This window comes from Stegostoma tigrinum, chromosome 25 (genome assembly GCF_030684315.1).
Source record: "Stegostoma tigrinum isolate sSteTig4 chromosome 25, sSteTig4.hap1, whole genome shotgun sequence".
In the NCBI taxonomy this organism is placed as follows: Eukaryota; Metazoa; Chordata; class Chondrichthyes; order Orectolobiformes; family Stegostomatidae; genus Stegostoma; species Stegostoma tigrinum.
In genome coordinates, this window is record NC_081378.1 from 42,542,299 (window position 1) to 42,558,010 (window position 15,712).

General features: G+C 39.9%; 1 protein-coding gene across 3 annotated transcripts in view; it reads right to left on the reverse strand.

Annotated features, from left to right (window-relative positions):
* The window catches only part of eps8a (epidermal growth factor receptor pathway substrate 8a), a 165,590-nt gene that overhangs the window by 18,915 nt on the left and 130,963 nt on the right, over positions 1–15,712 (reverse strand). Inside the window, exons 16-21 of one of the 3 annotated variants that reach the window (XM_059654672.1) lie at positions 14,851–15,034; positions 11,558–11,691; positions 2,947–3,055; positions 2,193–2,339; positions 2,069–2,104; positions 119–142 (exon numbers count right to left, since the gene is read on the reverse strand). In XM_059654672.1, coding sequence (XP_059510655.1) covers positions 119–142; positions 2,069–2,104; positions 2,193–2,339; positions 2,947–3,055; positions 11,558–11,691; positions 14,851–15,034 — 634 coding nt within the window. Of the gene's footprint in view, positions 1–118; positions 143–2,068; positions 2,105–2,192; positions 2,340–2,946; positions 3,083–11,557; positions 11,692–14,850; positions 15,035–15,712 lie in introns of all 3 variants that reach the window. The other 2 variants (XM_059654671.1, XM_048554119.2) reach the window with 2 other exon arrangements.

The window sequence follows — 15,712 nt, forward strand, 5'->3', positions numbered from 1 at the left end:
ACTATTAAAATTCAAGTACAATAACTTTTTATATGTATATTCAAACAAACTGGAAAACTATTCTTCATAACAATCTTAATCTGGCATGTCATGAACACAAGCAAAAGTTACAAAATACCTCAGATAGTTCTCCCAGTAATTGCTGTCAGTATTGATTGAAGCCAATGAAAAGCAAAACAAAACAAAGCTGTGAAATGCAACTAAATGCACAAACAAAAATGAAAAACGTTTCTGGTATCAGCAGTGATAGAGGGAAACTGCAAACTAAAATGTTTCCATCATCAGAACAAAAGAACTGCAGATTCTGTAAATCTGAAACAAAGTAATGGAGAAACTCAGAGAAGCAGTGTCAACATTTTGAGTCCACTCATCCCTCTGTAGAAGGGGAGACCTGGAAGAAATTCTCCGGCACTTGCTGAAACATTCCCATATTTGTTCGTCAATTCAAATCCTACCAAAAGCACAGCAAACATTCAGGCACAAAACCCCCATTATTACATTTATCGAGAACCTAATCAGACATGTGTTCAGCGCTACATAGTTGCATTTAGACATTGCAGATTACTCTTAATTCACAAATTAGTACCCACTGATCACAGTAGAACCGGTGAATAATCCATTTGAACAATCAATAAGAATTTCATTCCAACCAGTTGATTTTTTTTTAAAATCCTGGTTAATTATTGGATATAGTATCCAAGAGAAAAAAGATGCCATTTTCAAGACTAGAGTCCCACAAACACTACCAGTCCTCAGCAAAAGCAGAAGACAGGACTTACTTGTAAAAAAAAATACATTCATTAACTCTGGTTCTCACGCTCTAATCCCTGTTCTGAAAAGCCATATTTTAATAAGTCCAAACCTCATAGCAAAACTGAAATGTTTGCAAGCCATTGATAATATCTGGGACCATAATAGTTCAGATCAGTTTAGACTAAAAGGCGCACTCATTGTCAGACATTTAAGATTTACGCTGTGGATTAAGCACCTAACTGGCTTTGACTCTAAATTTAAAGATCCATTACTCATCTAAGCTGCACCACATATTCTAAAATCAATTACTGGTGTCATTCCTGACCCATAGCCAGGAGTTGAAGGAACATCTTGCATTTAAAATACTTTTAGAAATTTAATTTCAAAACCTTCTTGAATAAGGAACGCGGAAATTACAAGCATAAATCCAGCGTAGTGTATTATGCTTGGCTACTCCTCTTCGAAGGAGCTCTACCAATTGTTGTCTTTTTCCAACATAACTGTTATAATACCAAAACAAGATTTTAAAGCCTTTAATTTAAAAGTAAATCACATCAGGTAATGTGGATCGCACAAATGAGGCATTTTTTACACAACAAAGAAAATTGAAAGATTACTGAATAACAAAGGATATTACTCCAAATGCAACTTAAGTGCTCAACAATACTTTTGTTGAGCAATTATTACTTTCAACTTCAGTGTAAAGTTACTGAAACTGTATTAATGACAGCACCACACTACAGATTCAAGGAAAAGTGCAGCCTAAAATTCAAGTACAATCTTTGCAAATTAGACTTCCAATACTTTTGGCCTGACTTCCAACAGCAGTTAACTATTACTTTCCTTGTCAATTTGTTTTGGTCTTTTCAATTCACAAACATTCATTTCCCTAGACAAACAGGTGACTTATTCAAAGCTTAAGCCTCTGCCAGTTGACATGGTTACAAGATGATTTAGGGTGCATATCTATAAAATCTTGCCTCTTTCCAGTAGGGTCCTAGGATCAGGAAGCCGGTATTAGTAATGGTGGACAAAATAATATTAGGCCCATCTTTTGGTTGCATGGAAATTGGAGTCTGGATATGTATTACCACCTTCACTATGACTTAATCAATTCAAGTCAAGTAAAACGAAATAATTCAGGCAAAGTGAAACCATAATATTTGCTAAGGAAATCAGGTCAAATGTTACTGCAAAGTGTAATTTGGGATGCTTTAATAAAATGCTTTTAGCTAGAGGACAATGAAGTAGCAGATAAAAGATACGTAGGCTTCAGAAAATTCACTCACTCCAATAGTGCAAACCATGACCCTACCTTGAACAACTCAAATTCCTTCTTTGGCATCAACAGCTGCCAAAACAGTAGATTTAAAAAAAAACTGGATTATTTGTGCTGCTGAAAACATACAAAAGGAAATACAACTACATATCACATTTACCTGAATGGTCTGATTGTAAAGGCCTTCAGGCACTCCTTCACCAAGCTCACGTGGGTCTCTCATCACATCCAATATGTTATTTGGCACATATCCTGACACTCCACTCTGGTTTTTCACTTTCCACCATTGCTTTCTATCATCCAGGATCTGCAGCAACGTAACATTATAATATATCCCATAAAAACTTGACTCAATAGCATCGTAAATCAGAGCACGCCCGGTTTACTATGTAAATCACAAAGTATGCCTCACAGCAAAATGTACAGCTATATATACATAACTTCCAAATAAAAGAAAAATACTGTACAGCTGTAAACCTGAAAGTGGAAGCAAACAGTGCTGAGAAACTCAGCTGCTGTGGCAGCATGAGAGGAGAGGACTCATGCAGCATCTAAAATTTTAGCTGTTTTTCTCTCTTCAGATCATGCCAGCCAGACCTCAAGAGTTTGAGCAGCACTTCATGTTTTTGTTCATAGAACTGTTAGTTCTTTGTAACAAACTACAAAGTGTGTTTCTGCCAGTTAAAGCTGAAGAGAAAGACTTATGGGAACGTAAAGTCAGGTCAAGGAAATTTATCATGCTACTTATTCTTATTAGGACCCATTTTTAAAGGCAATGCCGGAAGTGAAAAGTATTTTCCCCCAATACAAAAGCCCAAACGACATTGTTTATCAACAAAAGGTGCAAATATAATTATGAAATGTTAATGTTTACAAAATACAGCGTAAACAAATATGTACACGATTAGTCTCACCTCCAGCAGATCATCTTTCATAACAGAGAGCTCACTGTTGTTTCTTGCAACAAAATCATACTTGGATTTGGCAAATTTCTTAGGCTCCACTTCAACGTGACTTTCATAACTTCTTTCAAAATTAAATGAAAAATACCTTGCGGTTTGTAAAACATGGTTTAAATCAGAACGATAACACACAAGTACCATAAACAATACAGCATTCAACATTACCATAAGACAATGTGTAGACTGTATCCACTGCAACCTTGATATCACAGCATTAAAATGAGAGCCCACGTTTTAATTTATGCTCAATTAAAAATGAGCATAGGCCAGTTGGGTCCTCCAGCTCATCTGTTGCGCAACTTTCACAATCTCTCTCGGTCACAGATCCTAACTTTTCTTACAACATTCTCTACTCTCAATCAACTAACTGCTATCCATAGAAGAATTCATCATTTCCTTACAACACACATCTCCAAAACCATAGTAAGTATGACGTGCACTTGAATTGCAATCAACCTGTGGCTTTCACTGTAATCATGCTCAATGCATGCATCAGCAATACAACTTCTTTTGCAAGGCAAAGCCATTTCATTACCAATTAAACTAGATATATACAAAATTATTCAGGCATTTTTAAATCCAATCAGATTCATCTGAAATGGACAAACATGGCAAACAGAAAAAATCTCAATCTGCAGCTGTGCAACAAACTACAATTAACAAGTAAATTTTTGAGTTGCAGTGAAATACTTCTACGGAAGACTATGCAGCACACTTCATCAGAGGCCAATTCAACACTGTAGGCTTTAAGTTGAAATTAGCAGCTAAACAATTAAGTTTTTTAAAAAACTCAGTGGAAAATTAGAGAAGAATTGAAGTGCCATCTCTACTATTGAAATTCACCACCACGTAACTAATATTTAGTTTGCCAGAGAAATTATTTACCTACATTCAGGCTACTAGAAAATTCAGTTTTTCTGTTGAATTCAAGCCTTTTTTGTTGAATGTATACCTGCTAAGTTACAAGTACAACGGAAAGCAGTTTTGACTTTAGCTGCTTGGATACAGAATTGGCTGGCCAACAGAAGACAGCGAGTGGTAGTAGAAGGAAAATATTCTGCCTGGAAGTCAGTGGTGAGTGGGGTTCCACAGGGCTCTGTCCTTGGGCCTCTACTGTTTGTAATTTTTATTAATGACTTGGACGAGGGAATTGAAGGATGGGTCAGCAAGTTTACAGACGACACAAAGGTCGGAGGTGTCGTTGACAGTATAGAGGGCTGTTGTAGGCTGCAGCGGGACATTGACAGGATGCAGAGATGGGCTGAGAGGTGGCAGATGGAGTTCAACCTGGATAAATGCGAGGTGATGCATTTTGGAAGGTCGAATTTGAAAGCTGAGTACAGGATTAAGGATAGGATTCTTGGCAGCGTGGAGGAACAGAGGGATCTTGGTGTGCAGATACATAAAATAGATCCCTTAAAATGGCCACCCAAGTGGACAGGGTTGTTAAGAAAGCATATGGTGTTTTGGCTTTCATTAACAGGGGGATTGAGTTTAAGAGTCGTGAGATCTTGTTGCAGCTCTATAAAACTTTGGTTAGACCGCACTTGGAATACTGCGTCCAGTTCTGGTCGCCCTATTATAGGAAAGATGTGGATGCTTTGGAGAGGGTTCAGAGGAGGTTTACCAGGATGCTGCCTGGACTGGAGGGCTTATCTTATGAAGAGAGGTTGACTGAGCTCGGTCTCTTTTCATTGGAGAAAAGGAGGAGGAGAGGGGACCTAATTGAGGTATACAAGATAATGAGAGGCATAGATAGAGTTGATAGCCAGAGACTATTTCCCAGGGCAGAAATGGCTAGCACGAGGGGTCATAGTTTTAAGCTAGTTGGTGGAAAGTATAGAGGGGATGTCAGAGGCAGGTTCTTTACGCAGAGAGTTGTGAGAGCATGGAATGCGTTGCCAGCAGCAGTTGTGGAAGCAAGGTCATTGGGGTCATTTAAGAGACTGCTGGACATGTATGCACCCTCAAATTTCTGTGACCATATACATGAGGATCAATGGTCGGCACAACATTGTGGGCTGAAGGGCCTGTTCTGTGCTGTACTGTTCTATGTTCTATGTTCTATGTTCTATGTTCTATGTTCTATGTTCTATGTTCTATGTTCTATGTTCTATGTTCTATGTTCTATGTTCTATGTTCTATGTTCTATGTTCTATGTTCTATGTTCTATGTTCTATGTTCTATGTTCTATGAAAGACAGTGTCAGTGTAAACCAAGAGATTCTTAAGCAGCAGCATAGAGCAGTTGCTGAAGTTAGAAAATGCAGCAGGTAATGAAAAGTTCAATGTACTTGCCAGAAAAACAAAGCAAGTTATTATGCAAGACATATAAAAAAAAAGAATGTAAATTATTAAATTGCTAATGCTCTACATCAAAAGTTAATTACAGTGTGTGCCAAGCCATAAGATATTACATGCCTCAAAATTACCATGCATGTGAATGACAATTCCATTAATGAAACAAAATACCTTTACTGCATTATCTATGAATATCACTATGCTTTATCTTAAACATGGACTTTAGTAAATCTCAGGCAGTGTGGGCCATAGTTCCTTTCTAGATATCCTGTAATCCAGGTCTCTGATTCATTCATCAGAGCAGTTGAAAATGGAGCAATTGCAAGTCAGAATAAGAAGTTTCAGAGCTGATTTGCATGCACTTAGAAAAGATGACCTGTTGAAAGGCTTTGTTGTACGCCTTGCAGATCAAGAACATGGAGTACATTACTGGAAGCAGCTTATGCCTTGAAAATAACAGATTAGAAGACAAATTTAATTTCATCAGTGGGAGATTCCTGGGACTTGCAAAATGTCAACGTGTCTCAAATTTTCCACTGAAATAACCTTCATTTCTGACAATTTTAGGCGTCATTTGAAAATTTATTGACAGACATGCAAATTAAGGATTTTTCTAAATTGCCAAGTGGTTTGTTTATTGTTGAATATGTAATGGTAATGTCACCATAGCCCCAGAGGAACACTAGGCTGCTTTCAATTGAGACACAACTGATGGCAAGTTTAACCTGGTTGGACTTTCATGGTGACATTAGCTGGTGTGGGGATTGAACCCAAACTGTTAACATCACTATTTCAAAATGTTTTTTGTTTTGTGCAACCGTAAAGAACACAAGAGCTAGGAGGAGTAGGCCATCTCGCCCCTCGAGCCTGCTCCACCATTTAATTAGATCACAGCTGATCTAAAGTAGCTCTGATAAATATCAAAATGCCATCGAGTTGTTTGGCTTTTTTCACTGCAAAGACTGTACAGGTACAAATTTAGAATCTGCGTGTGTCTAAATTCCCCTGAACGCAAATTGCACTCCAGTACTCAAACACTGAGCTGTGGGCTTTTGAAGCCCCACATTCAGCTGTCCTGATTTATGAAGACTGGCACAGGACTTCGGAGGACACACACCCTTACTAGATAGAGCTACTCAACTGCTTTAGCACATCCCTGAGCTCTCATTACATAATGCTTGTGTAGCTTAACAGCCTTTAGTGGCACAGTTACAGTCAAACTCTGTTTGCTTCAATTCTCAACTTTATCTTTCGCCAACTTTTAAACTTCTTTTATAAACACTCCCAAAACTGTCCAAGTGACTAACTGAAAACATTGCTATAAAGCCTTTCCCTATTACCAGGCAGGATTAAATACTGGCAGCTAGCAACTCTTGGAACTGTCAGTTTCATAACCAGTGGTCGGGTGTTGGTTTGCTCAGGACTGAAGAGCATACAAATTTAGCTGTCAGTTTTTGGTTCAAATTATGCACTTTAAACGTAGCCTGATATTTGAAGGATGCAAAAAAAAAAAATTGCCAGAATGAAGTTTCAGTGGTTTCAGCTATATAGGGAGTGTATCGAACTGGGGCTGTTCTTCTGAGATCAGAAAATTAAGAGATTTAACAGACAGTTCAAAATCATGAAGCATAGAGATAGAATAAAAGAGGATTTATTTCTGGCAATAGATAGAATGGTAAACAAGGAGATGCAGACTTAAAACAACTAGAAAAAGAACCAGAGTTGAGTTGACATTTTTGATTTAAAAATGACAGTTGCTGTGATTATGAAATACACTGCCCAGAAAAGCTGTTGTAACCAAATTCAATTGTGGTCTTCAAAAAGTGAAACGAATAAACGGTTGAAGGTAAAATCTCTCACAGGGCAATGAGAAGCAAGGAGATGGGAATAATGGAGTAGTTCTACCAGAGAATCATCACAGCCACAATGGATTGAATGATCTTGTCTGCACTGCATCATATGGTTCAAGCACTGGAAGCAACACAGGACAGTCTCAAAAGCTGTCCCCCATGTCAAATTACAAGGAAAAACTGATGAAATTTGAGCCTTTCTCTTCAGACTAAAATGCTCAGGGGGGTCTTAAGCAGCCACAGTAAGGGAACAACAAATTCAGGAAACAAAATTAAATTGAAAGAAGACAACAAAATGTGAGGCTGGATGAACACAGCAGGCCAAGCAGCATCTCAGGAGCACAAAAGCTGACGTTTCGGGCCTAGACCCTTCATCAGAGAGGGGGATGGGGTCAGGGTTCTGGAATAAATAGGGAGAGAGGGGGAGAGGGGGAGGCGGACCAAAGATGGAGAGAAAAGAAGATAGGTGGAGAGAGCATAGGTGGGGAGGTAGGAAGGGGATAGGTCAGTCCAGGGAAGACGGACAGGTCAAGGAGGTGGGATGAGGTTAGTAGGTAGATGGGGGTGCGGCTTAGGGTGGGAGGAAGGGATGGGTGAGAGGAAGAACAGGTTAGGGAGGCAGAGACAGGTTGGACTGGTTTTGGGATGCAGTGGGTGGAGGGGAAGAGCTGGGCTGGTTGTGTGGTGCAGTCGGGGAAGGGGAGATTTTGAAACTGGTGAAGTCCACCTTGATACCATTGGGCTGCAGGGTTCCCAGGCGGAATAAGAGTTGCTGTTCCTGCAACCTTCGGGTGGCATCATTGTGGCACTGCAGGAGGCCCATGATGGACATGTCATCTAAAGAATGGGAGGGGGAGTGGAAATGGTTTGCGACTGGGAGGTGCAGTAGTTTGTTGCGAACTGAGCGGAGGTGTTCTGCAAAGCGGTCTCCAAGCCTCCGCTTGGTTTCCCCAATGAGGAGGAAGCCACACCGGGTACAGTGGATGTAGTATACCACGTTGGCAGATGTGCAGGAAAACACGGAAGTGTCCGACACTTCCGCCATCCACAATCCACAATCCAACCCCACCACCCAAGACATTTTTCCATCCCCACCCCTGTCTGCTTTCCGGAGAGACCACTCTCTCCGTGACTCCCTTGTTCGCTCCACACTGCCCTCCAACCCCACCACACCCCGGCACCTTCCCCTGCAACCGCAGGAAATGCTACACTTGCCCCCACACCTCCCCCCTCACCCCCATCCCAGGCCCCAAGATGACATTCCATATTAAGCAGAGGTTCACCTGCACATCTGCCAATGTGGTATACTGCATCCACTGTACCCGGTGTGGCTTCCTCTACATTGGGGAAACCAAGCGGAGGCTTGGAGACCGCTTTGCAGAACACCTCCGCTCAGTTCGCAACAAACTACTGCACCTCCCAGTCGCAAAACATTTCCACTCCCCCTCCCATTCTTTAGATGACATGTCCATCATGGGCCTCCTGCAGTGCCACAATGATGCCACCCGAAGGTTGCAGGAACAGCAACTCATATTCCGCCTGGGAACCCTGCAGCCCAATGGTATCAAGGTGGACTTCACCAGTTTCAAAATCTCCCCTTCCCCAACTGCATCCCTAAACCAGCCCAGTTCGTTCCCTCCCCCCACTGCACCACACAACCAGCCCAGCTCTTCCCCTCCACCCGCTGCATCCTAAAACCAGTCCAACCTGACTCTGCCTCCCTAACCTGTTCTTCCTCTCACCCATCCCTTCCTCCCACCCTAAGCCGCACCCCCATCTACCTACTAACCTCATCCCACCTCCTTGACCTGTCCATCTTCCCTGGACTGACCTCTCCCCTTCCTACCTCCCCACCTATGCTCTCTCCACCTATCTTCTTTTCTCTCCATCTTTGGTCCGCCTCCCCCTCTCCCTCTTTGGTCCGCCTCCCCCTATTTATTCCAGAACCCTGACCCCATCCCCCTCGCTGATGAAGGGTCTAGGCCCAAAATGTCAGCTTTTGTGCTCGTGAGATGCTGCTTGGCCTGCTGTGTTCATCCAGCCTCACATTTTGTTGTCTTGGATTCTCCAGCATCTGCAGTTCCCATTGTCTCTAAATTGAAAGAAGATATTGGTTCAAAATTTGGAAGGGTACACTACAAAAACTGATGCTAAAACCTTCAACTCCTCAGTCAAGTGGTCACACAAAATATCATGAGTATTTGCTTCTCCAGTACAAAATATTTACATGTTAGAACGTGAAACAGTACAAACGTTATCTGTTCACAAAGATCAGTTGGATGGCCTAGCCTCATCTTTAAACCATAAGCAGAATGTCTGATTTAGTAATATTTCCAATTAATGTCCGGGATAATAAGTCCTGTAACAAGAAGTGACAGAAAATCCCACCAAGTTCTCTTAGATTTTGGTATTACAATCAGTGTAATAAACATGTGTTCCACTTCACTTTCAATGCACCTGCTTATTGCAAGTCAACTTGCAGAACTGTCCATTGAACATTTTTTTTTAATTTGTTGGGTCCACTTTTTCCCCAAGTGTTCTAGGCTGACATATACACTGAGCTTGAAATCTTCCTTGTACCACGTTAAGTATTCCCATGCAGTTTAATTATTTGAGTAACTTATAGTATCATATATTCCAAGGCAACTTGAGAACCAAGAATATCTGTAAACATTTATGCGGGAACTGGTTTGCAAAGAAACTTTGAAGAATTGTGCAACTTCATCCATAACCACAGATTTTTAAAACTCAACAATTGATGAATTTAGCAGCCCATTCACTTGCTATAAATCAAATTCTCGGATTACATGCTAAACACCATTATCACTTCTCAAAACTGCAGTATACAGCAGCTCAGTTAAAAACGTTCCCACAATTCTTGGTCAGTTCTGCATGTTGGACAGTTCTGCACATTGGTACTACAATCAGTGTCAAAATCTAAGAAAACTTGGTGGGATTTTCTGTCACTTCTTGTTACAGGACTTATTATTCCGGACATTAATTGGAAATATTACGAAATCAGACATTCTGCTTATGGTTTCAAGATAAGGCTAGGCCATCAACTGGATCTTTCTGAACAGATAACGTTAGTACCGTTTCACGTTCTAACATGTAAATATTTTGTACTGGAGAAGCAAATACTCAACATTTTGTATGACCACTTGACTGAGAGTCAAATGTTTTAGCATCACTTTTTGTAGTGTATCAAGGCTTTACATACAGGCAACAAAAATTAATCACTTTCTATAATGTCTGCCTTTCTCCAATATAACGGGCTGCTGTAGCTCCTCTGTTCTTTGTTAACTTACACGTCCCATCGCTCAGTCTGAAATTCGACAGCACATGCTAAACAGGAGCCAAAGTCATATAAGCTCAAATTATATTAACAAATACATCAATTTACATAAACTGAACTTCATTTACATTAACATAGCAGTGAGTTGAGATGGATTTATATTACAAAACAAGTTACATATCAACAAAAGGTTATTTCATACTGAACCCAAGTAAACAGCCGCTCTCTCACTGGACAGGGACAATTAGTGGTGGTTTAACCAGAGGGTCACCACACCTCAGGCAAAGAGAACGGTTGAAAAGAATCCTTCATGGTAGTCTCAATCAGTGCAGAAATTGAACACGTGGGTCAGTGTCAATCTGTTTCGCAAACCAGTTATCCCACCAACAGGTCTAAACTGAGCCCCCAAACTCAAATATCTTGTAATGTGTCATGTAAATCAGAAGTTAAAATAGCACACAGATACAAACAAAGCCGAATGTGAGTCCCTCCTCACTGATGTTTGGCTGCTTTCACACTAATTTCAGCAGCAGTACCAAGCAAAAGTAGGTTTGTGCCCAAGCAGAATAGTTACAATGGCAATTCAGTGTAAATAAATCACTCAGAAGAGACAGCAGAATTGAAATCTAAAAGAAGCATGTAACAGCCTCGTGGTTAATAAGTTTGTTTTTCGAACTTGAGCAAAATGCTGGCATGGAGCATTTATAAAATTGTGAACATACAGGTTGAATGCAGACTATATTAAACAAGCAGTTTGAGAGAAAAACAGAGGCAGGATGAAGCATCTAAATCCAGTATTGCCATAAAAGAACAGTATTGAAATGTTAGCAGTGTAGGCTTAATATATCATACAGTAACATGACTGAAGCAGTTAGTGCTTTTTAAAAGAGAAAAGTTTGGGTTAACATAGCAACGTTATTGGTGTCAGCATCACCTTAAGTGCAACAATGTGGTACGTTGAGAGGTAAAACAGCAAGCATAGGTTTTAATCATAACAGTTTAAAAGGATTTATAAGAAAGTCAGAAAAGGACAGGACATCCTCATGCATATAGGATCTTCAAAAACAAAGTCAAGACAACTCTCCACAGTACAATACATATATTTTATCAACTGTTACCTAGCTACATGACGGCTACTACTTCTCTTAAAGGAAGAATCAGCTGTTCCTTGTTGCCGCAGGGATCGCTTCTGGTAATTTGAGTTTCTGTATGCATACCCATCAGCAGGAGGATAATCCTGTGAAACAGCTCGCTGCAAAACAAAAAGCAATGAAAGACCAGCTTCAGATATTGCTAAGATTTAGAGTCATATATAGTGAGAGTAATACAGCATGGAAACAGGCCCTTCAGCCTAAACTGGTCCATGCTGACCACCAGGAGTAGTGGGCTTGAGTTATAGGGAGAGGTTGACCAGGATAGGACTTTATTCCCTGGAACATAGAATGTGGGGCGGCCTTATTGAGGTGTATAAAATCATGAGGGGCACAGATAGAATAAATGCATCTAGTCTTTTTTCCCCAGGGATGGGGAATTGAAAACTAGAGGGGTAAGGCTTAAGGTGAGAGGGGATCGATTTGCAAAGGACCTGAGAGGCAACTTCATTTAATTCTAGGAACAGACAATCTTGGAAAAAAATCAAGCAGCAGTGATTTGTTATAACAGGGTAAAATGGCAAAACCGACAAATGAAAGAGGTCCTTGTCTTGTTTAACATAATTGAAGACATTGTCAGTCAAGTCAAAAACTCAATCATTTATCAAACATAAAAAGGAAATAATCAGCCTTCAATAATGTAGCTGATAACATGTACAGTTACCACTTCCCCAACCTCAAAAGTGAGCTTCTTTCTATTCACCAATCCTCAACATTTTGTAACTCCACGTTGGTTTCGTAATTGGACATAGGAAAATGGAATAAATCAACTAAAAAAAAATTTATTTTGGCACAAGACAGACCAAAAAGTAATAGCATCCCCTACTGGTAACAGTAGGATTTTCTCCCAAGTGACTAGGATACTATCTACAAATTTTGGAAGCTTGCAAAAAATTTTTTTATTTTATTCACAGCATTTCTTAAAACTCTTGTCACAAGTCTACAGTACTATTTGCTATGGTTCATTATTGGGTTGTGTCTGGCTCACATAAGCATATACTTACAGTATACACATTTTCCAAATATACAAAAATATTGATTGCCTATTGAGCTCTCTGATCAGTTATTTCAAAGCATTCCAGTCTGAGGCAAAGGGATTTGTCGGATTACTTCAACAATTATTCAAATTCTAGTAATATCAAAGTATATTCAGTACTTTTAACTGTACTACAAGATTTAGCCTTCAGAATAAACCTAACTGCATTCATCATGATGCTCCAAATGTTTAGAAGCATACAGAAATAACCAATATATTCCCAAATGGCTTTCAGTATACAACAACTGGTACAGAAATTGACATCTTAAATCAGAGAATGATTTTCTTCTTGCATCATGTTTTGCGAAGCTTAAACACATTCAGGCGTTCTTTACAACAAAAGCTATCTTTGAAGAGTAGTCACTGTTGCAACATAGAATACAACGCAGCCAAGTTACAGAACGTTCAACAGACAAAAGAGTTGGATTTTTTTTTAAATTAAGGACTAAACATTGGCCACTGACAGCAAATAAGCTTACACTTTAATTCTTTGGAATGGGATTCAAATCTATAACCTTAATCATTCAGAAGAATGTTGCCTTTTGAGCCTTAACATCATCAGTGCAGCTTCCAATGAAGCGCTCTTGTGTTTTCCCGCCTGGTATTTAAACGAAGTTGTTACCTCATTTCTGGTTATTCTTCAGCAGTATGTAACGTCTGGAAAGGCCCGTGCATATCTCTGTTTGGCTTGCCCTAAGATCCTGATGATGTCCCAAACGAACTGGTTAACCCTACACCAACTGCTAACTCAAATCAAAGATGCCTTACCCACTATGGACAGAACCAATGTGATGTACAAGACCCTGTGCAAAGACTGTGACAAACATGACACTGAACAGACAGAAAACTGGCCACAAGATTACATGAATACCAACTAGCAACAAAAAGACATGACATGACCAGCACTCACTCATCTCCATTCACATGGATAAGAATAACCACTAGTTCAATTGGGACAACACCAGGATCCTAGGACAGGCCAAACAGAGACAAGCAAGGGAAGCACAGAGACAAGGCCATCAATAAACATAGATTTAGGCCCTATATATAAACCACTACAAAGAAAAATCAGAAATGAGGTAACCAATTCCAATGGGCCCCAAGGTTTAAATACCAGGCAGGAAAACAACAGCGCTTCATTGGAGGCTGCACTGATTATGTTACCCAGCAGGACAATGAAACGTCTGCAAACTAATTAACAAGCTCAATGAGCAAATCAACCACAGAATTCAGAAGATCCTATGTAGATACACCTGATCAATGGTATCTTCAATTCTTCTTAAAATCTTTCTTCTTAATTTATTCACTGGATGAGGGTGTAACTGGCTCGGGCAGCATTTCGTGCCCATCCCTACTTTCCCCAGAGGCAGTTCAGAGTCAAACACATTGCTATGGGTCTGGAGTCACATACAGGCCTAACCAGGAAGAGACTGCTTTTTCCTTCCTCTGAAAAGACAACAGTGAACCAGATGGGTTTTTCCAACAATTGGCAACGGATTCATGGCCAGACTCTTGCAGACTGTTTACTGAATTCAAATTCCACCATCTTCCGTGGCAGGATCTGAACCTGGGCCTCAATAAAACTTAATACCACAAGGCATCACCTCCTCCAGCACAGACTTAAAATTAGCTTTTAACTTTCACTACAGTAATCCTCAACTTAGGCATTTTTACAAGTGATATACTTGTAGAACAACTTTGCAGTAACACCTCACATTACATAATAGGAAAGAGAAACCATATTTGCCAGTCATGAGATGTTACAAGTTGATACGCAAAGTGGGATACTATGATGGGCATGAGCTACCTCATCCATATTTGGAGCCCTGAAAGAGGACACTGCATTCCTGTGTTTCACACAATTCATCTTCTCTTTCCTACAAAACACATCTTGGTTAAATACAGCTGCCAGCAATTACTTCAAGTGAAATTACACAAAGCAGAGCAGCATATTGCAAATGATATGCTGATCAGTCACTGAGGTTCTCTTCACAAAGGGATATACAACTGCACAAACAAAACACATCCGTAATAATGCAAACATTATGCTTTTATCAATGAGTATTTTCATTTCATCTTCATTTAGCTTTGGCATTGCAAGAGCAAAGTATTTTCCATATTACCAAGAAATAAACTACAAGTCATTAACACCAATAGTAAAGGCATGGTTTGAGGATACATTTTGCTGAATGACTGCCCAATATAAATTGCTGTAGACTCGTACCTCTTCACTCAGCCTCCTCTGCTCTTCCTGCCTTCTCTGATGTTCAGCATTTGCCACTGATTCAGCTAAATTATTCAGTTCCTGTTCACAAGGTGTGCCCAAAAATGACAATAAAGGAGGTTCCCATCCACTTCTAAAGTGAGGCACATACGGGGGAATAAACTGATCTTTAGGCCACTCAGACCTGAAATCGATAAAAGTCTGTTAATAGCAAAAGCAATGATTCCTCGCATGTGGAGAAACTGAAATTGGGACCATGTGCATCTTATGTTGCAAAACTGAGTTACACCCCAAAGTTTATAACTTGAGAATGCAACCATGACATATAAGCAGTTTAACATGCCATATAAATAAACACATATTGACCACATCTCCAAGTTTTAATGCAAACAAGGATATGAAGGATTAGACAAGCCATGTATGATTTTAAAAGACATTTTAACTTTCAAGATTGAACATTAAAAGAACTTCCCAACAGAAGCAAACAACAAAGTAGAACGGGATACAAAATAGAAAATCAGATAAATAAAAACCAAAAGAACTGCAAATACTGTAAATCAGGAAAAAAAAACAGAAGCTGCTGGAAAAGCTTCGTAGGTCTGGCAGTATCTGAAGAAAAATCAGAGTTAATGTTTTGGCTCTGGTGGCCTTTTCTCAGAAATCAGATAACTTGCCTACTAAAAAGGGCACAGGTCCATGTTTGGTCTCTTCTATTTTGAGTGGGCTCAAATAAACAGGAGTTATTGTACAGACAGCATGGCGCTTGAGGTTGAGACCTTATTTGTGAAATACAGCAAACTGTGTTTTCAACGGCACTCAATAAATCGGCAAAAATTATATTCCTCGAAAACCACGAGTTTAC